Raw genomic sequence first — 26,890 nt, forward strand, 5'->3', positions numbered from 1 at the left:
GGACAGCAGCTCTTACATTTTTGATACTAAGGTCAGTTAAGTAATATCTGGTGTCCCCCTAGGAAATGTTATAGGCCCTCTGCTGTTCCTGACAGAAAGTCCGGGCAGGCCTGTTAGATTGCTTGGAGATGATGCAGTCGTTTACCGTCTTGTAAAGCCACCAGATGATCAAAACCAATTGCAAAATGATTTAGACAACATATCTGTATGATGCAAAAAATGGCAGTTGATTCTAAATAATCAAGCGTTAAGTCATCCACATGAGTACTAAAAGAAATCCGCTAAATTTTGATTACAAGGTAAATCACACAAATCGAAAGGCTGTAAATTCAGCTAAATACTTAGGGGTCACAATTGCGAATAGTTTAAATTAGAATGATCACATAAATAATGTTGTGGGTAAAATCCAAAGGCGGCGATTTATTGGCAGAACACTTAAAAGTGCAACAGGTCTCCTAAAGAGACTGCTTTCACAAGGCTTGTCCGCCCTCTTCTGGAGTATTGCTGTGCGGTGTGGGATCAACATCAGATGGGACTGATGGAAAACATCGAAAAAGTTCAGAGAAGAGGAGCTCGTTTTTCACCATTGCGAAATAGGGGAAAGAGTGCCACAGACATGATACGTGAGTAGGTGTGACAATCATTAAAACAAAGTCGTCTTTCGCTGTAGTAGGATCTTTTCGTGAAATTTCAGTCACCAACTTCCTCCTCCGATTGCGAAAATATTCTTTTGACGCCCACCTACATAGGAAGAAGTGATCATCATGACAAAACAAGAGAAATCAGAGCTCGCATAGAAAGATTTAAGCGCTCGTTTCTCCCGCGCGCCGTTCGAGAGTGGAACGGTAGAGAAATAGCTTGAAGCTGATTCGATGAACCGTGTACCAGCACTTAATTGTGAACTGCAGAATAATGATGTAGATGTAGATGTGGGTGTGCCCTATCTTCGAGGTTCTCATGATGTCATCTTTCAACAAGATAACGCAAGACCGCATGATATCCATGCTGCCCTGGCCTATCTCGACAGAGAAGTTGTTTGACTGTTGCCCTGTCCTGCACCATCTCCACATCTGTGACTCACTGAAAACATTTTGTCATGGGTTGCCGAGAGATTGGCCATAACTCGCCAGCTACTATGATTAATCAGCTCTGGAACAGAGTTGAAATAACATGGAACAACATACTCGTTTCTGTCATCTACGCTGAGTTTGCACCCTCTATACTCTCTAACAAGGTAAAACTTTAACCAAGTTCTGTTCCTACTATATTGTATACACACGATAGGTAAAATTTCATTATTTTCTGTTCTGTTGCAATTTAAATGTTCAGCACTCAGCACTTAAGTACAAACAACAGTAAAGGAGAAGCTAAGTAACAGAGGTGAATTTTGTTCTTTAGTGCTTGTATACAGGGAGAAGACAAGTTCTCGATGTCGATGCGAGTCTTTGCAAGTTACCAATGTAAAAATGTATGTAATAAACATATGTAATAAACTCGCCTTCAGTAGCAAGCAGACATCAAAGAGATGCGCCTTGACAATACTACAGTGGTAAGTACTTCATCCAGTAAGCGAGAGAAGCTAATACAGTACGATTAACCAGATGTAAAACATCAGCAACCAGCTGCAGTATAATAAATCCCATACCAGTGACAGAATGTGTTTCACAAAACACAGACTGCCTGAGCGAATACCCAAAAGAGACCTCCTTGTGACTCCAAACGTTTAGCTACCCGCTGGACTCTGCTTCCGTGAACTCATCGCAACATAGAGGAATCCATTTTACAAAATCAAGACGGAACAGCGCAATGAGTTGCGCCACATTCATAGGAGGAGCAGAGTAAATAAGTTCCTTTATTCAACCCCACGGTATACGTCACGTGAACTTGAAGACCATAGAACCATGTATCAACGATAGAGCTACTTTTCGTAGGAGGCTCTGCTTAAATGTAGTGACAGATGCCTCACAAGATATGTTGGTGTACCGTTGTGTTGGAAACGTAACTCCCTACCGAAAACGAGGAATATATTCCTACATTTTCCACAACAGTGGCTGCAACATTCAGCTGATATCAGAAGCTTGAGAAATAGAACTGTGCTGTGAGCGGGTCAGTGTATTGCCTGTGATCAGTGAACGATACATCAAGTTTTCAACTAAAATTTTCGGAAAAATATTTCGCTGCAGTTTTCAGACTGTGGTAGTTTCAGACATCTTCAAATACGGGTTGAGTTCATCAGTTACGCCGGCCGAAGTGGCCGAGCGGTTCTAGGCGCTACAGTCTGGAACCGCGCTGCTGCTACGGTCGCAGGTTCGAATCCTGCCTCGGGCATGGATGTGTGTGATGTCCTTAGGTTAGTTAGGTTTAAGTAGTTCTAAGTTCAAGGGGACTGATGCCTCAGCAGTTAGGTCACATAGTGCTCAGAGCCATTTGAATCATTTCATCAGTTACGAAAATATGTATTTTTCTCTGGCTGCAGATAATGTTTCATAAAGTGGTATTCTCCAATACAGATATCTGGTTTTAAAGGGAAAACTCTCCAAAACAACCATACCTGATATCACTACGTTTTCTAATAATCTTACAAGCGATGCTGTAAGAAGTGTGGAATGTGAGCACGTGTAACGAGTGTGGTGGGAAAGTAATACCCAAAAGACTTTGTACGGACGTTGACGTACTTATTCGTGGGAGTGAGTTTGAACCGCTCTAAAATTTCTGCCAAGCAAAGTGCAATCTGGACACAGTCAAATATAACACTGCACCTAGGAAAGAAGTACATGCAGTACACACATTTCTAAATGGAACATTCGACCAATATCGCCATAACCTCATATTATATCAACGTCATGTTACTACTCCAGGACTGGGTAAGTCATGCACTTTGCCAGTGTGTCCAAATACATGCCTGTGAACGATGGAGTAATACGGTCCAACCATAGACAAAAGATACATCCCATATCTACATGTACATCTATACCCCACAAAAAACCTTACAGTTTGTGACGGTGGGCATGTCATTTCAACCATTCCGTGTTCCTTTTGTGAATGGCGCGTGGGAATATCCCCTGTCAGAAGGCTTACATATCAGCTCAAATTTTCTTGTCGCGGTCTTTTCTTGAAACATACTTGCGAGGAAGTTAACATCTGACCGACTCTTCTTGCAACGTACGCTCTCGAAATTTCAGCAATAATACTCTCAGCGATGCACGCCGTGTGCAATAAATCTTAGCCTGGCACCCTCTTTTCCTACAAATAGAAGCCAATCCTCTTTTGGTCGCTCCAGACGATTACTCCTAAATGTTTTACAATTATTACTGAATTGTAGCCAATACCGTAGCTGAACAGTAACAGTCATCTTTACATACTTATGCGCAATGTATTATGATTATTTACATTCTGCGTCTACTGTCAGTCCCTACACCAATCATCGACCCTTCCTACGTTTAAATAGTCTTCAGGCGCTGTAACCATCCCGTAGACAGCGGCATCATTTGCGAACAGCCTCATGGAGCATCTGAATGTCACTGAGTTACAAGGAACATCCTTTACTTATTTTAAAGCAACTTCCACTATTTATGAACGTTGTACACTGCATGTATTTCACCTATGTTGGGACTCAATGGACTAGTGTATGTATACTGTTTCCAGCGGTACACGTGAGTAAAATAGCCTACAAGAATGTGGAACTTAATCTGCGTGTCAGCCTCAGTGCGTCAATCAAAAAATTGGACATGGCAGAGTAAGATGATCCGCCATTCTGGACATAATACATGATGAATTTTTAATGTCGCCACCCGTAGTCTTAATTTTAAATCACTTCCTTACAATACGTTTTCGTATCTGAAAATCATGTCTTATATCTTTACCTCCGATGAACGATGACTCACAGATGGCAGAGACTGTGGACATAGTAGGTTTTGCAGATCCGCTAGAATCAGCGATAACTACGCCACGTGACCGACAGCCATACAAGTTGGCTACCTGGCGAACTATACAGATGGAGATATAAACGGCTGCCGAGCAGGTGGAAATCAGTACTCGTTGGGCATACGCATCAAGCAGATCATCACCAGCTATGCTAGACTAAAGTCTTCCAATTGCCGCTACCGTTGTACTCTTGATTACGAAATCGCTCCGTTCCAATGGACTCTGCCGAATTCGTTGTCTCACCCCCAGTACTGTCACGGGATTTGACTCCGACAGCAGCGCTCGACTACACTCGGAAAATTTACTTCGGTTGCCTATGCTACCATAGCCTAGGTCATATGGAACACTAACTAAACTTGCTCAGATTATTATCAGCTGTCACTGACTGTATCGTATAATCGACACGGAATTTCTTGATGGTCATTTGTCAGTTCCTTCTAATTCAATTATTCTCTAACGTATTAACGTTTGATGCAACTGTAAAAGTAAAATTATAGCACCATGTGGGCTCAAGGCACCATATTTTTAATAACTACTAAGCATTTAAGCATGATTGATATATATCGTGAATGTAGTAGCCAGGGAGGGGAAAGCAGTACTAAATTCACCCAAGACGGTGCAACCATCCCTGTTCAAATGTTAAAGAAGACATTTACGTGAGTGTTACAGGTCAGTTTTTCCCAAACCTGCTCTATAATCTAATTAATAACCCACTATTGAAATTGGACTACCAAATCAGTTCAAATTACAAGTGATGCATGAAAGTGTGCATGAAACTGAAACAAATAGCAGAGAGGGAACACTTTGGCTTCATTTGCACTTCCAGCAGGCATCGCTTTCGCTCATGGTCGTTTTGAGACGCTGTCTCACAGCCAGACACAGATGCTGGCATCAAACTTGTGACTTTCAGCGACCACTGCACCCGATTTCTGTATTTGAGTTTTAGAACAATGGTAAACCGTAAATGTGTGACTAGGGCCTCCCGTCGGGTAGGCCGTTCGCCGGGCGCAAGTCTTTCTATTTGACGCCACTTCAGTGACGAGGATGAAATGACGAAAATTAGGACAACACAACACCCAGTATCTGAGGGGAGAAAATCTCCGACTCAGCCGGGAACCGAACCCGGGCCCATAGGATTGACATTCTGTCCCGCTGACCACACAGCTACGGGGGGCGGACAGTACAGTGGTAAGTATGTGCAATACTTGCACGCGACATGAGAAGGCGGTTGCGAAGTGAAATATTTCGAGCTTGAGTTTTGCTTTTCTGAAATATTGCATGCACTTAGACAAGGAAACTGGTGTTCAATGTTCTTTTTTGGGGGTTTCCTTTAACCTGGTAGCTAATTCAGCAGTCATTGGCAGTTAACGTGGACATCGCTAATTCTACGTCATCATTATCATTCCATTTCCAGTTCCATCCCCTTGTGCTAAGATAGTATCATGTACATATAATAATCCATTTGAACCACTGTGTACTTAATTATTGCTTGTATGGTCTAATAAATTTCCAGAGTCAAGTCCATGTGTTTTAGTAATAAACAGGACTTTCTTGTGTTCTTTTCTTTCATTTCATAGACAGATGAAATCCTACTCATTATGTCTTTGTAAGTTAAGACACCCATATTTTGTGTATGATTTGGCCATCCCTATTTAAATTCAGATGTCTCACATAAATATTAGTTGCGAAACTTTTGCTTAGTTATTCGCATGTTCTTATGAGGCGCTATTTCCTCACCATCAAGGTCACTGGGTTCAGATCTAAATAGCTTTACTTAGTAGCTTCAAATCTCAACCGTAGTCTCACTCGCATTTCTTATGACTTCGTTTTGGAGGAACCAGAAATATTCAACTTCACAATGTGGCGATAGTAGAAAAGAATCTCTTGGCTCAGATGAGTTCCTAGTCGAAACACTGTGAGATTAAAAATAGTAAAAGCACCGTGCGGTTTATACGTGCTGTACCTAACGTCAGTTCGTATTGTGCACAGCCGTGATATATCACTTCCTCTTCAGTATCGTTGTCAAATGTGATGTAAATGAAGATTCTACGTAAATAAAATACACTTGTCTCTCTAACAAGAACACATCTGGTTTTTCTAGATAGATCTGTCTCTCTGGAATCGTAACTATCTTTTCATATACACTCCGTCACAATAATTTAACTACTGTAAACGTATAAACAAGAAAATGACCCACGAATTATATAGAAATAATAATAGGTTAGCAGTAATCGCATTTTAATTGTTCAATAAAAAAGTCTTTACAATAACAAAATTATGAGCATTTGTGGAGCATGCTAGATCCTGGCACTCTTGTTGCATTTTTCATACACTTCTGGAAAAGCATCTTTGCAATTTAATTGATCGCGGACCTTCCAGTAGAGTGTGTGATCAAACATGACTTCAAACTCCTTCTTCGTCATGTAACTGTCTGCGTACAGCATCTGATACCTGCAAACAAAGTTTCAAACTGAGCTTTATTAAGTCCTGTTGAGTACGCGCTTACACACACACACACACACACACAGAGAGAGAGAGAGAGAGAGAGAGAGAGAGAGAGAGAGAGAGAGAGAGACAGAGCGCACGAGAGTAGATAACCTTATTAAAAACCTATTTCCAAAACAAAGAAACATAACTTTTGATCCGTAACACAATAGTCGCTAATAATAATCTAGTAGATGTCTACAAATTAAATGACTCCCTGATTCCCGAAACACTCGTCTCAGTATAGTGCTCGCAAGTATTTTCACAGCCGCTTATCACACGTACTCAAGTGAGGCTTTTGTTGGTTGCTTATCTAAACTAGGCAAAAGCTGGCAAGGTTGTTGTACGTCATTAACTGAATGTCGCCTTATTAATATTTGTATGTAACTGCTTGAGTAGGGAGATGCACTGTTTACCCCTAAGTCAGTTGCAGAATATGTGTGAGCATATTGCACATTTATGAGTAGTAGCACATGACATTTGTGTCGAACTTTGTATAGAAATTATGAAAAGTCAGTGCTGTGTGTTTACTTTAACTGAAGGAAGAACGTCGGTGCAGATACTGTCATGTAAGGGAAGAGACAGCTATAGGTCTTGCCTTCGAATCCAGTGCACAGGCTACCCAGAGACTAACTTCTTATTCACAGCTCTGAAGGAACATGAGACATTAACGGTAAGTCGTAAATCATTAGAACATTTGGGTATTTAAAATGCTATCGAAAGAAACAGTAAACTTACTTATACAGTAATGAGAGGCAGTGACGCATATTTGGAAAAATAAGAAAAGAAACGTCAAGCATTAGTGAAGTATAAATAAAGTTGGTTACCGGTAAAAATAGTTTCTTTGGAAAGTATATATTTCATTTTTTGTCATCTTATGGAGAAAAAATTATCATTACTAACGATGTAAGGAAATATTCGAGATTTTCTACATTATGGATGTGGAACACTTCGATTGTGATGAATAATGGCTTTCAGATGCCTTTATAAGGAGGCCGATTGCAGTCATTTCTGGAAACCTTTAAGGAAATTTTCACTTTTATAATTCTTTAGCTTAATGTTATAACCAATACTTAAGGCACTCTTCATGTACCTGCTGCCGGCGGATGGATTAACATTAAAACTGCCACCATCTTCTAAGCGATAAAACAGCAGTTGGAGATCTATTTCATATAGCTGAGTATTCTGATGGTAACTTCTCGATGGTTCTTATAGAAATGTTCCCATAACGTTAGAGGCAGGGTTAGTGTGAAACTATCAGGAATTAAATTAGTGGCAATTGTGTCAGCTGCAGGAGATTGCATAAAATACATACACCGAGCTCAGCTTGTATAAAATTCCAGTTGTTTATTTCTGATGTAAGCTTCTGATAGTGGATCTGAACGTATTTCATAACTAGGATCAGGTTACCAAGTCACAAGTATTGTGAAGCGAAGTTGCAGTCTTGCCAAGATGACAGAGGATATGGGGTCATCGTGTAGGAATTTTGATAAAGTAGAGAAGGTGGTCATAGTAGGTAGAGCAGGTAAGATCCTGGCTAAATACAAATAACACAGTATTAGGGGTGACCTAGGTGAAGGAGGAGCGGGAACTGCTCATACAAGTTTGTGATTGGTGGAGGTCCTGCAGCGCCATTACCATTACGTGGCAGACACTGCTGCACGCCGTGTGAACACAGAGCTGTTAATGTTGCACTCACTGATGCAATTGGGAGATGAGGACACTCTAGACACAGCCTACATCAGAATTAGAGAAGGAATGATAGGTTAGATTAGCTTCTTACAGAAAATATATTCGGGTCCAATATCACATTAAACCTCTTTGATTACTAACCAGAGAGGCATCTATTTTCGATTAGAATCACTCAAGCTGTTTTAAAGGAAATTACAATGGAAGAAGATTCCTGCGTAAGAATTCACTGAAAAGTAGCATGCGCTTATTTCATCAGAATATTGGGGGATTAAGAAATACTGTAAATAAATTTCTTGTTTGTTTAGAAAGTTTATGATGTCATGAAAAGATACATGTCCTGTGCCTATGTAACCACCATATAACCACAGGGTTAGTGAATTTAGTGTAAGTGGTTATACATTATCATCTTGCCTTTGTAGAGTAAATGTGGAGAAGGAAACGGTTTAAACACACACAACGGCATATCACAAGTTTATAAAAAAATTGAAACACATTTTGCCGAGATCAGGACATAAATTAATGTTCTGGTGAACTGATACTAAAAGTATCTCATTTATAATTGTAACTGTGTGCAAAATCCCAGTGGGACGCTTTCAACTATTTATTAGGCACATTGATTCTTTGATATGCTATCTGTCAAAAACAGAATCAAATAACAGTCTGCAGTGATTCATAAGTAGATTTTCTAAACTAATATGAGAGTATAAAATAATCTATAAATACTATTTGGATCATATACGTAATTAGATTCCATAAATTAATTTACCAACGCATCTGGATTATGATAGTAGTAAAATGATTCATAATTTCTTTATAGCCAAAAGTCAAAGAACTAAATGTGTAAACATAAACTCTGCCTGAAGCCCCTGGCTGGCCCATCGCTAACGACCGACCGCAATGTCATCCTCTGCCAATGGCGTCATTGGATGCAGTGTAGAGGGATGTGGGGTCAGCACACCTCTCTCCCTGCGATTGCCAGCTTTCGTGATCTGAAGCCCCTACTAATCGATCAAGTAGCTCCTCAACTGGCACTACGTGGCTGAGTGCACGCCGTTCCAGTCCCCCCATCAAGGAAAAGTCCCTGGCAGTACCGGTAATCGAACCTGTGTCCTCCGCATGGCATTCACCCTGGCCTGACCACTCAGCTACGAAGGTGGAAAAATAAAAATATGTACCCAGAAGTTAATGAACTCTCTTAATATGACGAGCAAATAATAAGAATAAGCACCATACTGCCATTCGGTTCTGAAACGCCATTATGGAAAACATTTGTAATAATTAATGAATGAAAGACAGAAGACTTTAAAAAATAATTTTAAAACAGTAGACTGGAATTAAATTTATAGGGTAAAAGTATCTTTCTCAGTAAATAAATTAGAAAGGACATTAAGAAGCTATGCAAAAAGCCATGGGGTCAATAATGGAATTAGAATAATTTGTAAATGGAAAAGTAAAATTAATATGTTGACAAGAACAAGTAAATATTCTGTTTCAGTATCCCACAGCAAAAAATACTTAATATTATTAGGCGAATACATTAAAACCTCTAGAAGTACACACTTTGTCTGAAATTAATATTTCCAATAACAGAATTAAATGGAAAGTAGGAAAAAGAAGAGATAACAGATCATAGAACAAGATAAAAGCTCTACTGATTTTAATGGAAAGGCTATGAACGATAACTCGCAGTTACCTGATATTTTAATAATCATTCCTTAATTTTAATGGGGACAGTAGGCCTAGGAGTGCAACAGAAAAACGAAGGCAATATGTTGAGGAAGCAACTTTCACTAAATTTAATGATCTGCTTTCCCTATCTGAAATTAAGAAAATAATAATCTGACTCAAAAAAAGTTTGTGGCATTTCCAACAAATTTTAAAGAGTTATCTTGTGGTAAGTACCACTCCCTCTGAAATATGTAATCCATCATTGTCAACATTTATGCAGAGTTTAAAATATGCGATTCTCAAACCCAATTATTAAAAGAATTATAGTAGTGATGTAAATAATTACTGACCTGAGTCACTGCTCACGTCATTTTCTTAAATGTGGTAATCATAATATACTCTGAAATCATAATTCGGATTTCAAAATGATTGTTCAAAAGACAATGGTTCCTATACATTTGCTGACCATATTTTACAACAAGTAAATAACAAAACAGCACGTGTCGGTAGCATACTGCTATGTGGTTAATATCGTGAACAGTCGCTTAAATGATATGATATTCTGGCAAACCACGTGAAAATGCATGAAATCCCTGAAATTTTCATATGCTACTCGATGATTTCAGCATAAAAGTGTCATAAATACGTCAGTTTTTGGCATGTAAAATCGGGTAATACAGCTAATATCGGTTTCGAAATTGGTAAATTAATTCACGATTCAGGAAAGATTTCTCATCGACAGAGCTGAGAAATTTAATGCTCTTGTAATCCCAGATACTGGGATTATTATAACTTATTGCAGAAACGACAGCAACAAACAGGCCAGACCGGAAAGAGTACCGTTAGACGTTTTTGTGTCAAAGGAACCAGCCCAGCCTTTGCACACCAGTTTGGAGATTGGCCGCTGTCTGTGGAGGGCGCTCTGATAACGCATCAGGCCAGCATGTATGGCGCATTTTCCTTGTGAGCGTTGGCAGCAGTGGATGACCGACAGACTTCACGGGGAATAAATAGTGCTACAATTATATATGATGCACGTGCTTACGAGTTTTGGACTCTTTCTGTCTTCACGGTATGTGTATGAGTATCTGGTTGTCGATAGCTATATCCACGATGCAGAAGTGATGATTTTGAATTGTGCAGGATATGAATTGTGTTTATTACAACGATATGATGGTATGGGGTACAAGCATATATGTTGCTATAGCCTGGTTGTAGATCGGTTTTACGCCGAAAAATTCTAACTCTCCTCGATAATAGCAGAGTAGGGTCATTGAATAAGTGTCTTTGGCGATAGTTTCTGTATTTCATGATATGTAGGCCACTTTCTCAGTGTTTAACTGTAAAAGCACAAATAAACCTACCTGTGTCACAAAACCACACATTAGTCAAATATCGAAGAAGATGAATAAGGAAGTAAAAATTAACCTGGACTTTGGTAAAAATATCGACTTGAGTGCCAAAATATGACCAACAAGAAATAAGTTCTCCACTTTTTAAAACTTAGTGTCTTGAAACTTCTTGTGACAATCGTATCACATTTTATATCAGACAAAGGGGTAGGAATTTCGGAGTTAGGTTTAAAGAACATACACGAAACTGCGAAGCCAACCAACCCATATTTTTCTTAACTTTAAAAAGCCATAATCAAGAGGCAGAAAATACTGAGAATGCTCTAAAATTTCTACACAAAGTGTCTAAAGGACGTACCATGAACATTTTGGAAATGGAAATTTACACTCATAAAGAAATATACCTACTGGACTTCCTTAATGATCAGACGGGTTTTAAAAATAAAAAAATAAAATAAAAACTGGAAAATTTTATTGACATTATAACAGAAAAAAGGTCAGTTATCACGACAAACACTAAACAATAGAATATTTATTGTTTATATTAAACCACAAAATATGAACTCTGAAAACTAAGTGTAATCATTGATTTTCCACAAAATATAATTTCCATTATAAACATATAGAATCGCTGGAGTCAGAGCTCTCAAAGAGCTATCGAATATAATTTTATCGAGTTCACACAAATAAAAGTACACAGAAAGACAGTATGCAGGAAGACAACTGATACGTACGGTCCAAGATGCAATATGGATGAAGTCATACCAAAGACGTAAGCATTATGTGTCATATGTAGACACAGAAACTAACATAGACGTAAGGAACAACATTACACCTGTTGTACCATCTGCGCAGGTATGCTTGATAATGGCAAAAACGCCAAAACGAGCTCGTCGTGTAACTTCATAATCACCACACGTAAATAAATCAATAGTGCAGCATAAATCTGTACCAAAAATATATCGTCCTTCGACCTCATCCATACTGTGGGCTCGCTAGAATAGAAATCCCTGAAACTTCATTACAGATAGAAACCGGCTGAAGTATCTAGGCACAGGACTCCATGTGCCGTGCCTGGACAGCTTCATGGATTACGTGCACTGCCAGCGAAGACAAGGTTCCAGGTTCCATTCCCAGAAAGGCATACAATTTTAAACTGTCAGGAAGTTCCAAAACAGTGTACTCAGCGCTGTAGTGAAAGACTCATTCTGAGAACTTACCCTTTTACATTTCTTACATGTTCTTCTAAGCGCCTTGTTGTGTCCACAGGATGGAAATTCTTAACTTTAGGCACCCCATATACTCCTATATCGACATATAACTCATCTTTATCGCTAAACGAATGAACCATGCCTGGCTCGTTGGTTAATTTGAACGGACACAGCCACAGTGGATAGACCTAAAACAACAAGAATTTGATTTAGATACAGAGCATTTAATGCTACACCCCCTATCTCGCATTAATTCACTAATTTGAGACTAAATCCATATCTATGCAGAAGAAAGTCAGGATTATGTCGTTATTACAAGCCAGAGATATGCAGTCACTACTAGATAATATGGTAAAAATTGGAGGCATGCAGAATGCATCAAACAAATCAGAGATATTCAGTCACTACTAGACAAATCAGAGCTATGTAGCCGCTGTTAGAGTTACACGTATGTGGAATCTGGTAATGAGTCGGCTAAATCTTTACTGCAGGACATGCTGTGTGATATTTGTTCCACTTTATAAATGCTTTACACAATGGCTATACATCAACACTGGATCACACTTTCTGTTACGTATATGTTCCGACAATCACTACTCAGGTCTTAGGTCGTCATGTATGCTGTCGGTGCTTTCCATTCCCTGACGTAGTACCTGGTGCAAGTTTATCTTAACCAATAAGCCGAGAAGTAAACTGTATGCGGATAATGTTATCAAAGCCACTTCACACTTTATTTGCTTGTTTAATGTACTTGGGAGTGGAAATTCGGAAACAGTTCCAAATGGACGTTGAAAAACACCTACAGACTACGCCAAGACTGAGCACACTATCAGATCTAAGTTAGTTAACGACAGGTAAAAGCGTAATGCTTTACAGTCTAAGGAAGTCGCTAATAGTTTACATTATAAATGTTATTTCAAAGGATTGTACCCGTACATTGAACTTAAGTCCTTATAGTGACTGTTCATCCACTGTCATGAAATTCTCGTGTCAAATGCGAAACTGTGCAATAGACTGAATTAACAGAACGAGAACTTTTAAGCTGCCTTCGCCATTGAAACTGAGCGAGGTGAAGTAGTCGTTAACGGAGTGGATTCACTTTTCTGAGCAGCGGGGTTTGAATCCCCGTCCAGTCATCCAGATTAACATTTTCCTTGGTTTCTCTAAATCACAGAAAGAGAATTTTGAGTTTTTCCTATATTAGAATATAGTATAGTAATTTATTCTCGTCCAGGGATTATTTTTAAGATGATATGCAATAATTCGATTGATACAAGATAAAAACTCAAGTCATATATACAGATGCGCTGGCTTGATTTCTGTTTGGGTTCTGAATGACGTCGAGTAATATACCATGAACACTTGCTCCCATAGTGTTAATTATAGATTTGACGTATAATGTAATCATGGACACGTCATTTATACCACATCAAGCTGCAAAATCTGCAAAATGATGAGGTAAAGTCGAAAGTGGTCACAGCAGAATAATGTTTTATTTATGATGATATATAAAAAGATGTGCTTCATACACATTGTTTAGATAGGTTTTCATCTTCTATTACCTGCAATATTTTTCGTTTTTCTACTTCTGTATTTCATAAGTTAGCATATATGTATGGATCTCTTTACTTTTATCTTTGTTTCTTTACTGGTCTAGTAGGGTAAAACCTTTTGCTTCTCCCAGTAACTTCTAATGTTGCCTCATTGGTGATGTAACATTGCTCTTTCTTCCTTCAGGTTAAATGAATTGCTCCTTTACGTATGGCGCTAATGAGATGCGTTGAGGAGAAAAGTCTCGGCACACACATTGCTGCTGATTTCGGAGTCATTAGTCATGCAGCTAATACACGAGTAGAGCTCTTTCTGCTACTGTTTGAGCATAATCTTCGGAAACACTTGTGTTACGGTTCTGAACCGCCAATGGCGGAATACATATTAATTTTTCCTAAACCATGGTGAATATTGTTGCCATGTTGTTGGGGAAGTGTGTTTAATACACAATCTATGCTTTAATTCATCCAGTGGTGTTTAGTCCAGGGTTTTAAGCAGACCAGCTGAGCAGAGCCATCTGATGTTCTTCGAATCATGAAGCATACTCGTATTTCCTTACTTAATAGAGGTGAGTTTTGTCACACTGATGCACCGAAAATCGTATTGAAACAACTGCCATCGTGTCGCAAGCATACTGTTCTCATACTTTCGATAAACACTACTGTTTATTTTCCTATTGAGCAAAATTAATGCGCAGACCTCAAAGTAGAAGAAACAAGCTCCGATCTTCATTCCAAGTTCACTATCGCTAACACTACAGTAAATACCATTCACTAGACATCCCCCAGACGACACGCGCTTATTTGAATACCATGCCATGCTCTATAGTTCAAAACCTCGTTTCAGTTCTCCACTATCAATGACTGCGTTGTTAGAACCATTATAAGAAATGTCGATTCTTTTGGTCAGTGATTGAGAAGAAGCAAAACAGAACCCTATCATCTCTCAGCGGATATTTCTACGACTCAGCGCTGCATCCAGACCTCCATATACACTCTCTGAACAATCTATCCGGACACCTATTAGTGGTGTATTAGTATGGCTGGGTCCACCCATCACCTTTTTGACGGCCTGAGCACTGCTGGGGACCCTTTCAGTGGCGTGTCTGAATTTCTGTGGAGGAATGACGGCCCATTCTTAGTTAACTGCCGACACCAGAAAAGGTAATGACTTTGCACTCTAGGGTTTCGAGCGAAATCGACGCTCTGTCTTTCTTTGGGTACAGGTCGAGATTCAGGGCAATCCAGTCCATTTCAGGAATGTTATTGTTCAGCTGTACAGCAGTAATAGAAGGAAAATAAGTAAAAATAAGCTGGAAATAAATTTTAAAACCCAGGAAGAAATAGAATTGGCAATTAAAGAAAAGAGGAACGTATTCAACCGGTGGCTGAATGATAAATCGGAAGTAACAAGAACACTCTTCAAGGAAAAGAAGAATGAAGTGATAAAGAAACCATTGTCTCACAGATAATGCTTTATGACTGGGTGTATTGTCATACTGATACAATCATCATCTCCGAAATATTCCTCTATTGTAAGCAGTATACAGTCTTTCCCACATTTAGCATTTTCAAAAGCGGGATATGGGGACCACACTCTAGCCACGAAAAATACCAACACACTATAACATCACCTCCTCCGTACTTCACTGTTGGCGTCACTGTTATAGCAGGTTACGTTCTCCGGGAGAAACAGACACAGCCGTACAACAGAATGGTAATCCGAGGAAATAGAAGTGGCAGTTAAACAGAAGAGGAACGTATTCAGCCGGTGTCTGAATGATAAATCGGAAGTAACAAGAACAATATACAGGGACAAGAAGACTGAAATGATAAAAATAAGAATAGCAAAGAATGAAACATGGGAAAGGACATGTGTCAATATAAATACCAAACGAGGATTTGGGAGAGCGAAACAGGCGTGGTCAGCATTAAAAGGACTTCGACAAGAGACAAAAGACAAAACCAATCTTCAACTGATAACACCAAAAGAATGGGAAGAATATTTCCGGAAATTATTAAATGAGGAGAGAGAAGAGTATCTGGAGGAAGAAATAGTGGAAGAAAAGGAACAGGAAGGGGAAGATATCCAAGTTTTAGAAAGCGAGGTGAGTAAGGTATTAAGAACGGGGAAGAATGGTAAATCACCCGGACCAGGCAATATCAACATGGAGCTCTTAAAATGTGGTGGTGACAAAATTGTGAAGCTAATAACACGTTATTCAATAAAATGTTACGTGGAGATTCAATACTCGAGGAAATGAAGTTGGCCTGTTTTAATACTATATTTAAGCTGCTCGAACTATCGAGGAGTTTGTGTTATAAACACATTAATGAGAAGTTTTGGGAAAATGAGTAAAAATAAGCTGGAAATAAATTTTAAAACCCAGGAAGAACAATATGGCTCCACGGCTGGTAGTTCATGTGTAGATCTTATTTTCACTTTACGACAGATCTTAGAGAAACAGGGAAAAATTAAAAAACATAGTATTAATATATACTAATATTAATACTGTCCCGAGAAAACTACTTTGAAGAGCGTTACATCTGGCAAACATAAAGGGTCCTTTAATCAAAATAATACAGGAAATGTATGAAGACAACATATGTCAAATTAAAATTGATAGTACACTTTCACAGAAATTTAGAACAAGCAAGGGTATGTTACAAGGCTGCTCCATATCACCAACATTATTTAAAAATCTATATAGATATCAGTCTTAAGATGTGGTCACGTAAATGCAATGCATTGGGGCTAGAAATTAAAGATGTAGTTTATTTACATCGCCTACAATTTGCTGATGATCAAGTAGTAATAGCACGAGACGTGGAGGATGCAAATAATATGTGTAACAAATTAGCAATGGAATGTAGAAACTGGGGATTGAAGATTAATTACCAGAAAATAGAATGCTTCACTAATGTTCCAGATGACTTATACATAGAAGGAAATAAAATTAAGAACTTTCTGTTATTTGGGCCCCGTTTTAGAGTTGCAGGGAAAATCAAAGGTAGAATTTAAAAAAAGAATTAGCGGTGGAAGGAAGGTCATCGGCTGCTCAAATCAATCTTGTGAAGCAGAAATGTAATAAACCGAACCAAAAAAATCATACATAAATCGATACTAGAAAGCGTAGTTATGTATGGAGGGGAGACTTGTACTACAAATCTGAAACACTTAAAAAAAAGTGCAAGTAGTAGGAATGGACTTCTGGAGAAGATCAGCAAGAATTTCTAGAATAGAGAAAGCAAGAAACGACGAAATAATAAAGAGAAAGAATACATGATGTGATGGATAGAAAGCAGTTCCAATGGTACAGATATGTAAGAAGAATGGAGGAAGCCAGAATTCCGAAAATGATCCTTGAATGGGAACCAGAGGGAAAGAAGAGAAGAGGACGACCTATGACCACTTGGCCCCAACATGTACGCTTAACAATGAGAAGACCTGACGCACAGGAAGAAGAGATACAAGATCGAAACACCTGGAGGGACATCCTGAGGAGATAAATTAAGATCTTATGTGAAAGATACAAAAATTTCCGAGTATTTGTTATGTTGGAGGAAAACCTTTATATAGAGGGAAATCTCAATAAATACAATAAACGTTCTCCAGGCATTCGCCTAATCCAAACCCTTCCATCGGACTGTCATAGGGTATAACGTGATTCATCCCTCCAAATCACTCGTTTTCAGTCATCCATTGTCCAGTGGCGGTACCTCAAGCATCGCTTAGCACTGACTCCAGAAACGTGTGTCTTACGAGGAACTGCTCGAGCATTGTATTACATTCTTTTTAACCCCCAACGCATAGTTATTACGCTAACTGAACTGATGGAAATAGCGAGTGATTCCTTCCTGTAATTTCGCGTGATTCTGTACAACCAGCCTCCACAATACTCGGCAGTTCCCGTACGTTAGGTCTGCCTAGTCTTGATTCAGCTGCGGTTCTTCCATCGCATTTCCACTACAAAATCACATCACCAAAAGTCGACTTTGGCAGCTTTAGAAGGGTTTTAATATCCCTGATGGATCTGTTACTCAGGTGCCTTTCAATGACTGGTTCACGTTCGAAGTCTCTGAGCTCTCCTGACCTATCAATTCTGCTGGTACTACTACTCTACTGACAGCACTACACTCCCTGCCTTCTTTTATCCTGGCAAGTGCGCCTCTCCTGGTACCTAGCAGTCAATCCCGCATTACACAGATGTGTCCGGGGACTTTTTATCAGGCGGTATAGTTGACAAAGCAAAGATTTCAAATTACTGGGTCCTACAGTACCATTTAGAGTTCGGCAGTGTGTATCAGTTAATAACTTTGGCTGCCAAGGCAATGACTGGACTTGGCGCTTCCTTGACTTTCCTGATGTTTCAGCTTTACAGTAACATCATAACGGTTTATCTAGATACCCGTAACCTTAAAAATCTACTTGGTGTAACGCCCGAAATCTTAACCCACAAAGTGGGGCCCCTTTCGGACTCACGCTGTTCTATTCTGACAGAAAATGCATATGTGATGTTGACTTAAAAGTCTGTACTTACGGACCACCGATACACATTCTGACGTCAAAGCAAGACACATAAAATTGTTTACTGTAAATGCTGACCTCGTATTTCAGTATTGAAAAACAGTTACACGTGTTAGGTAACATTATTAGCACTTTTAGTCAATTATCACCCTCCTATCGCTAATTAAAAAAAATGGTTCAAATGGCCCTGAGCACTGTGCGACTTAACTTCTGAGGTCATCAGTCGCCTAGAACTTAGAACTAATTAAACCTAACTAACCTAAGGACATCACACACATCCATGCCCGAGGCAGGATTCGAACCTGCGACCGTAGCGGTCGCTCGGTTCCAGATCGTAGCGCCCAGAACCGCACGGCTACTCCGGCCGGCTATCGCTAATAAATTACTGTCATTGTAGCACAACATTAGATATCAGACTCATTCTAACTTCCTAACATGTAAATGACACGCTATCCTCTATTGATAAAACGCAAATATTTCCTCATCATAAATACTGCAGCAGTAGGCACTAACAGCAAGGTTATTTTTCAGAGTGCTGAAGCTACTTCTCTGTTCAAATTGATCCCAATAAAATAAGTAATATTAAAAACGGAACTTCTCTTCTTCATCTGATACAGCCACTCCCTTTTTTCAGTGTCTGGCTCCAATACACTTCAGCTTAATAAGGTATACTACGAGCGTCATGATGATCTGGAAACGGGAAGTCAAACCAGCCCTATAGTTGCCAATTTCTGCATGGGTAATGTTGAAAATCTAACTCTCGACACTTAAATTAAAATCTCATTCCCTTGTTTCCGTAATTGACCGACGCTTTTATGGTATAGTTTCATGGGAGGGAAGCGGCAAAAAAAATTCTTAAATGTCCATTTTCTTTCGTTTTATATGAAGTTAGAGTCTTGCCCTGATCTACACATCGAAGTCGCCTGAATTACAGGGTAAAAACAGTCAATAGTCATGTATCGAGTCTAACTAGAACATAATTACTGTATGTGAGTTACAATCTGCACATCTCCCACCGAGAAACGTTTAATAAGCAATTTTCTGAGACTCACCTCAACCTCTTTGTGAAACACTTCGATTGACTTCTTCAGTTCTTGCATCGGGACGAGCATGTCCTGTATAATGTGATTATTCTCATACAGCTTCTTAACTGTTTCTCCCTGTGTCAATTTTAGTAGAGAAACCTTGGGCGGAACCATCCAACCAAAAAGCCAACGGAAGAGTATATTGTTTCCGAAAGGTACTATGTCCTGGAACAAAAGCACATATTAACATAAGAACACACACACAATTAAAACATTTTACTTCACCAGAAGTGTATAAAATTGCTTGTCGTAACAATAAACGTGAAAATCCGAACTAGATGCAATTCACTTGATGCAATAATTCGAAAGAAAGAGTTACACACCTGAATCTCCCAGAAGATTGATCTTGTGTGTCGGTGGTAATAGTCTCTTAGCGGAATGTATTCTGTCCCTTCGCCCTTCTTCAGGAAAGATTTCACATGCATGAAGAACCACGGCTTGTGCCATTTACCTATTTCGTTTAGCTGTAAGACAAAGACATAAAACATCATTATATCCCTTGCCCTTGCGCAATATACTTAAAACTTCGTAAATAATAAGGAATTTAATAGGTTTCTAGGACTCACTCCTCATTTCAGGAAACTACACAAGGTAACTTCAACTACATCTGCAGACACAGTACAGAATGATACCGATTTAAAATTGCTGCTAACACATTAAGAAGCTCGAAAGGCAGAATTTTTTCATATTACTTTCAGCTCAAATTGCACGTAAACGAAACTGAAGCGCCATGTCACTGTAAAGCAAAGCAGCAACAAACAGAGAAAAATGCTGATACAGTCATAAACTGTATAGTATCACGAGATGCGCAGTTGGGAATAGTGATGAAAATCTGCATCAGGCCTCACAAGAAAGAAATGTTACAGCAATTTCTGCATTGAAATCACAATTTTATAGTTAAACCTTCACTGAAGATGAAGTGGTGACAATATTTCGAATAGCGTGTACCAAAAGTAAACTATAATGAGCACGCAACTGATTCTTTTATACTGTGACTGTTAGCAGTAATACGTATAACCTACGTTGTAACACAGACACGGTAAACCAACATAGTATAAATGGCAAATGATTATTCTTTCACACAATGACCTTATTAAAGGTGAATCTTAGAATAATGAACATGAATCTCATAAAAGAGCGCCACAACCGATTAAAAATCTAGATTACAGCAAGAGGACAAATGCTATTTTGTGTTATTTGTGTTATAAACAAAGTCATAACAATCCAATTTGGACCTCTGGTGACGAGGAGAATGATCGAGTACTTAGAAGAGAGCCAAACGCATGCGCAAGGATATTTCCTTGCAAAATACCATTTCCTAGCCCTATGAAAACGAACGGACGTAGCAATTTATTCTCCAGTCCGGATTTTATGTCGGGTAGATACATTAAGGATAAAGAACAAGACTGCCACAAATAACAAGGTCGTCGACTAAGGTGTGGAGGTCCAAGGGATGTCGACTGGCCGCTGTGTCATCTATCCTCTGTCTTGTGGCGCCCTGTTGATGTGGTATCGAGAAACATGTGGTCAGCACACCGCTCTGCTGGCCATTTTACCGACTTTTCAGACCACGGAGTCGCTATTTTTCTTTCAAGCAGCTCGTCAATTGGCGTCACGAGGCTGAGTGAACCCCATACCAGTCCTCCCACCAAGGAAAAAATAATCCTTGGCAAACCCGGATCCTCCGCATGGCAACCATCTACGCTGACCAATCAGCTACAGAGGCCGACTAAAGACTGCCACACCTTATGTGAAATTTTCGTGTCAGTGATGCGAGCGAGGGCTTTTGCTGAATTTCCCGAATACTGGGCTGAACTGCATCTAGCTCGATTTCTGCCTTTGTCAGCAATACTAAATTGATGAGTTGCGTTTTCCCAAGTTACCAGTTTGGCTTCAGAAAAGCTACCAGTACTCAGATCCCTTGCAGGATCTGTTGGTCATGAATATTCGTCAGAGGTTTCTCCATTGCATCAGGGTAGTGTTTGCTAGTTGGTTTTGTGGTGTCAGGGAGTCCATTCAAAAATGTTATTGGATGAATGATCTTAAAATCTATTTAAAAAAAGATATATTCAGTATGTTACGATAACAATGATATTAAAGAGATAATATATTTATAAATTAAATCCAACTATAATATACAGGGTGTTACAAAAAGGTACGGCCAAACTTTCAGGAAACATTCCTCACATACAAAGAAAGAAAATATGTTATGTGGACATGTGTCTGGAATCGCTTACTTTCCATGTTAGAGCTAATTTTATTACTTCTCTTCAAATCACATTAATCATGGAATGGAAACACACAGCAACAGAACGTACCAGCGTGACTTCAAACACGTTGTTACAGAAAATGTTCAAAATGTCCTCCGTTAGAGAGGATACATGCATCCACCCTCCGCCGCATGGAATCCCTGATGCGCTGATGCAGCCCTGGACAATGGCGTATTGTATCACAGCCGTCCACAATACGAGCACGAAGGGTCTCTACATTTGGTACCGGGGTTGCGTAGACAAGAGCTTTCAAATGCCCCCATAAATGAAAGTCAAGAGGGTTGAGGTCAGGAGAGCGTGGAGGCCATGGAATTGGTCCGCCTCTACCAATCCATCGGTCACCGAATCTGTTGTTGAGAAGCGTACGAACACTTCTACTGAAATGTGCAGGAGCTCCATCGCGCATGAACCACATGTTGTGTCGTACTTGTAAAGGCACATGTTATAGCAGCACAGGTAGAGTATCCCGTATTAAATCATGATAACGTGCTCCATTGAGCGTAGGTGGAAGAACATGGGGCCCAATCAAGACATCACCAACAATGCCTGCCCAAACGTTCACAGAAAATCTGTGTTGATGACGTGATTGCACAATTGCGTCCGGATTCTCGTCAGCCCACACATGTTGATTGTGAAAATTTACAATTTGGTCATCAGAATCGAGGAAGTACAGTACATACTGACGAAACTAAAACGAGCTCTAACATGGAAATTAAGCGTTTCCGGACACATGTCCACATAACATCTTTTCTTTATTTGTGTGTGAGGAATGTTTCCTGAAAGTTTGGCCGTACCTTTTTGTGACACCCTGTATAGTAAAGCTATGAGGATGGGTCGTGAATCGTGCTTCGGTAGCTCTGGTTCGACTCCCCATCCGGAACAGAGTTTTAATCTGCCAGAAAGTTCCAATAATACACTTCTTTAAAACTGTTTTATTATATACATGCGGCTAGTGACCACTGGTCACGGTAAGATCAAGTAATAGGAAAGATCGAGCATCTCTGATTCACGATAAAATCCATGCCCTAAAAGCTTAGGTAATAATCAGGAAATAACACAGAATTTTAAATACTCACTCGTCCAAGCATCTCCTAAAGTAAATGACATATATCTAGTCAAGCCGTTCCACACTTTCCCTCAGCAAACAAATCGCATTCAGTCAAAATATAGCGCATTATTACAGTAACTCCACATCTGTCTCAGTCGGAGTAGGATGCCACGTTATAAAGGGCAATGGCTTGTATGAAGGCGAGCTAGAACGACCTCGTCTCGTCTTAGTGTCTCGATGGAGATAATCGAGTGGTGGGTTTCATCGTTTGAAGTTTATTCTCAATGACAATCAGGCAGCCTCTTTCCCATACACCCTTCAGTGCCCATCTGAGCAGTGTCATCACTGGCTGCAACGGGATGTCACATACTGTTATTCTGTTAGTTACGGTCCTGTTCCACACATCATTTTTACGATTCTTTTATCGAAATGATGTGAAACGAGTACCCGCCAGGTTAGCCGAGGGCGCAGTTCGGCGCTAGCGGCCGTGCGAAGCGGAGGTCCGATACTTCCGTCTGTGCGGCGTGTGCGAGTGTTTGTTTACTTGTGGACTTAGTCTGCGTGCGGGCTAGTAACAACGATCATGGCGAACAAGTACAGGAAAACTACATTACGATTCAATTTCTGCAAAGACTACGAACGACCAAAGGCTTTAGCAGTGGAACGATTCATTCGAGAGGAAGTCAAGATACCGCCAAACGATATTGTCGGAATTCACCTGTCCATCATTAGTCCCACGGTGTCTGTTAAGATGGTAAAAGACGCAGTGTGTGAGACAATTCTACAGGCGACAAAAGCAGGACGCCGATTTTGTCATAGTGACGGGAATGTCGGCTCGGTAACTGTAGAACATGCTGGACTGGGTGTACGGACAATACGTGTTTTTGAGCTGCCATTTGAGCTCCCGGCTGAAGAAGTTATCGAGGCTTTTAAGCCACACGGCACGGTACATGGTCACACGGCAGAACACTGGACACAATTCGCCACATACCCCGTTCTTAACGGAGTGCGACAGATCACTATTCATCTTCAGAAGCATGTACCGTCCTATCTGACAATTGGTGGTTGTCGGGCGGTGGTGATTTACGATGGTCAACCACGTACATGTTCTGTCTGTGGCCAGGGGGGACACCTCAGGTCGAACTGTATGCAACGGCGGATTGCGCAACTGCCTTCAGATGTGCGGGAGCCATCGCCGGCGATGACAGTACTACCGATCACCTATGCCAAAGCCCTTACTGCGTCCGCTGATGACCGAAAGGACACAGCCCCGGTGGAAGATCAAGATGGCACTCTCCGAAACCTTGTCGCAGACGTCGGGATGACAGAGGATGCTGCTCCATCGAGCATACAATCTACGGCGACAACATCAGATGAGACCGAACTCCCACCAAGCACACCGATAGTACACGAAGCAGTTCCAGTGTCTGGAACACACTCTGTGACGACAACATCAGTTCCGACCGAACTCCCGCCAAGTACAACGATAGGACTCGAAACACTTCCAGTCCCTAAGGATGCTTTTCTGTCGGGCAGCCGTGATTCCCTACAATCTGAGGACACGGAAGAAAGATCACGCAAACAACGTTCCCCGAAAAGGAGGAAACGGCGGCGTCGCACGACATCTCCTTGGGATGACTCCCCTTGCCCCGACGACGATGTGCATGTGGACCAAGACGACACAACAGCCTCTACGAAACAGGATGAGGCAATGGAAACTGTTCGATCAGACCCACAGCGACGGCCTAATAATTGCTGAAGGTGAAGGGCGAGGGCCGAGAGAACGTCTTCTAACTCAGCCCCGAGCGCCGATGCAGGGAGATGTTGCGCCTCGACAGAGTGGGATTCAACGCGATGCGAACCGTATTGCGACATTAAATATAAATGACGTGCGTTCACCGGCCAAAATACACCTACTGAAGGAAACGATATGAGCATCTGGTGTGGATATTGCTTTGCTGCAGGTAGTCCACATAGCTGCACTCCCATACATTGCAGGCTACCAGTCCTATTCGTCACATGGAGATCACAATGGGAGTGGGGTGGCAGTTTACGTGCGAGATGGCTTCCCAGTGGAAAACGTGTGTTATCTTCCGTCGGCCAGGGGAATGGCTTTCACGACGTTTGGGACACGCATCATCAATCTATATGCACCGTCGGGAAATAATCGGAGGCGGGAAAGTGCGCGATTCTATGCAGAAGACATTGCCCCACTATTCCATGGACGTTATGAATGTGTAATAATTGGTGAAGATTTCAACTGTGTTCTCAGCCAGAAAGACCAAAGCCAGGAGTTGCGAATCGTTGTCAACGACCTTGTACTTAGTGACACGTGGGAATAACGACATGGAGATGCACCGGGATACACCTATGTGACAAGTCATTCGGCGAGCAGATTAGATCGCATTTATATCTCACGGGCTCATGCAAATGATGTCCAGGACGCGGAACGCTGGCCATTGGCATTTTCCGATCACAGCGCTTACATCTGTACGGTGCTTCTTCCCCGTAGAGAAGTGTGGAACAGTAAGGCCCCGTGGAAACTAAACATTCAACATCTACATGATCCTGAATGCCGTCAACGGATCCTTGAGACATGGACGATGTGCGAGCGAAGGGTTGGAAGGTATACGACGATGCTTGATTGGTGGCTGACTTGTGCTAAACCGGCGCTTCGCCGTACGTTCATCTCATATAGCAGGGAGATGGCAGAATGGCGCCGCCGTACGACCGACTTTTATTTTGCAGCACTGCGCGACCTGGATGATGGTCCGCCAGGACAGGACATCTGGGTCGAACGCAAAAGGATAAAAGCTAAATTAGTGGCTTTAGCTCGGAAACATCTTCAGGGAACCATGGTGCGCGCAAGATGTCACGATACGATAAGGCACGAGATTCCTTCCATGCACCACGTCGTGAGTGAACGAAAGCACCGACGACGCGTTTTGGTACGGGAATTAATTACCTGCGAAGACCGAAGAGTGACGCGTCAAGCGGACATTGTCTCTGCATTCGTCGACCATTACCAACACATCTATCGGGAAGATGCAGCCCCTGTCGATGACCTCGACCGTATAGCCACGCACGTCTCCCGTACACTGACGGTGGAAGCCGCGGGAACCTTACTGGAAGCCATTAGCTGTGAGGAAGTACATGATGTGATCGCGCAAGGTGCGTTGAATCGGTCCCCAGGCATTGATGGGCTTCCTGCTGAATTTTGTCAGAATTTCGCAACGAAATGGCACCGCGATGGACGGAAATGTACAACGATATGTTAAATTCCGATGCGCCTATTCCACCGGCTTTTATGGAAGGCCTCTTGGTGCCAGTACATAAACCGAAACCAGGAATTACGGTCACATTATCGCCCCGTCACCCTGCTTAATGCCGGCTATAAGATCTTTGTACGGTTGCTAGCGTCCCGATGTCGTATGTTAATTCGTAGCGTTCTCTCTCCAGAACAGACGACACCGGGTGGATCGGTGAATGTGCAAACAGCTACTGGCGAATGCTGTGATGTGATAGCGCTGGCGGAGGAGTGCCGGCTTAAAGCGGCGATGGTGGCGGATTATTTTGACAGTGCTTTTGATAAGGTGCGCCACAACTATCTGTACGCTGTACTGCAACAAATGGGATTTCCAGACCGTTTTACTGGTCTCATTAGAAGGATATATGGGGGCGCACAATGCTTGGTATAGGTTAATGGGCGTATAGCAGGGCCCATTCAAATTCGACGATCCATTCGCCAGGGCTGCCCTCTTTCGATGCTGCTGTTCGCGATAGCGTTGGAACCATTAATTGGGAGGCTTACCAATTCTCTTTCTGGGATGGAACTACGGGGCTACACCTTCAAATGTCGTGCCTATGCGGACGACCTCCTGCTGCTCGTTCGTTCTGAGGAAGAGGTAAAGACGGTCCTTGAACTGTTGTTGGACCACAGTGTGACGGCGGGTAGTGCAGTGAACATGAACAAATCGGCGGCAATGCCGGTTGGAAGGGGCCTTACGCCGGAAGAAATCAGTCCGTTTCCTTACGTGCAACGATTCCGCTATCTCGGCATAGACTTTACCGCATCTGT

The 26,890-nt window shown here is 41.1% G+C and overlaps 1 protein-coding gene across 1 annotated transcript in view; it reads right to left on the bottom strand.

The window, feature by feature from the left end:
- Positions 1 to 6,145: 6,145 nt before the first annotated feature.
- Positions 6,146 to 26,890, bottom strand: part of LOC124722070 (delta(24)-sterol reductase-like) — a 58,460-nt gene continuing 37,715 nt past the window's right edge. The window contains exons 7-10 of the mRNA XM_047247268.1: positions 19,818 to 19,958; positions 19,462 to 19,659; positions 12,341 to 12,519; positions 6,146 to 6,375 (exon numbers count right to left, since the gene is read on the bottom strand). Of these exons, the coding sequence (XP_047103224.1) occupies positions 6,222 to 6,375; positions 12,341 to 12,519; positions 19,462 to 19,659; positions 19,818 to 19,958 (672 nt within the window). The 3' untranslated portion in view covers positions 6,146 to 6,221. The remainder of the gene's footprint in view (positions 6,376 to 12,340; positions 12,520 to 19,461; positions 19,660 to 19,817; positions 19,959 to 26,890) is intronic.

This window comes from Schistocerca piceifrons, chromosome X, assembly GCF_021461385.2.
Source record: "Schistocerca piceifrons isolate TAMUIC-IGC-003096 chromosome X, iqSchPice1.1, whole genome shotgun sequence".
Lineage (NCBI taxonomy): Eukaryota > Metazoa > Arthropoda > Insecta > Orthoptera > Acrididae > Schistocerca > Schistocerca piceifrons.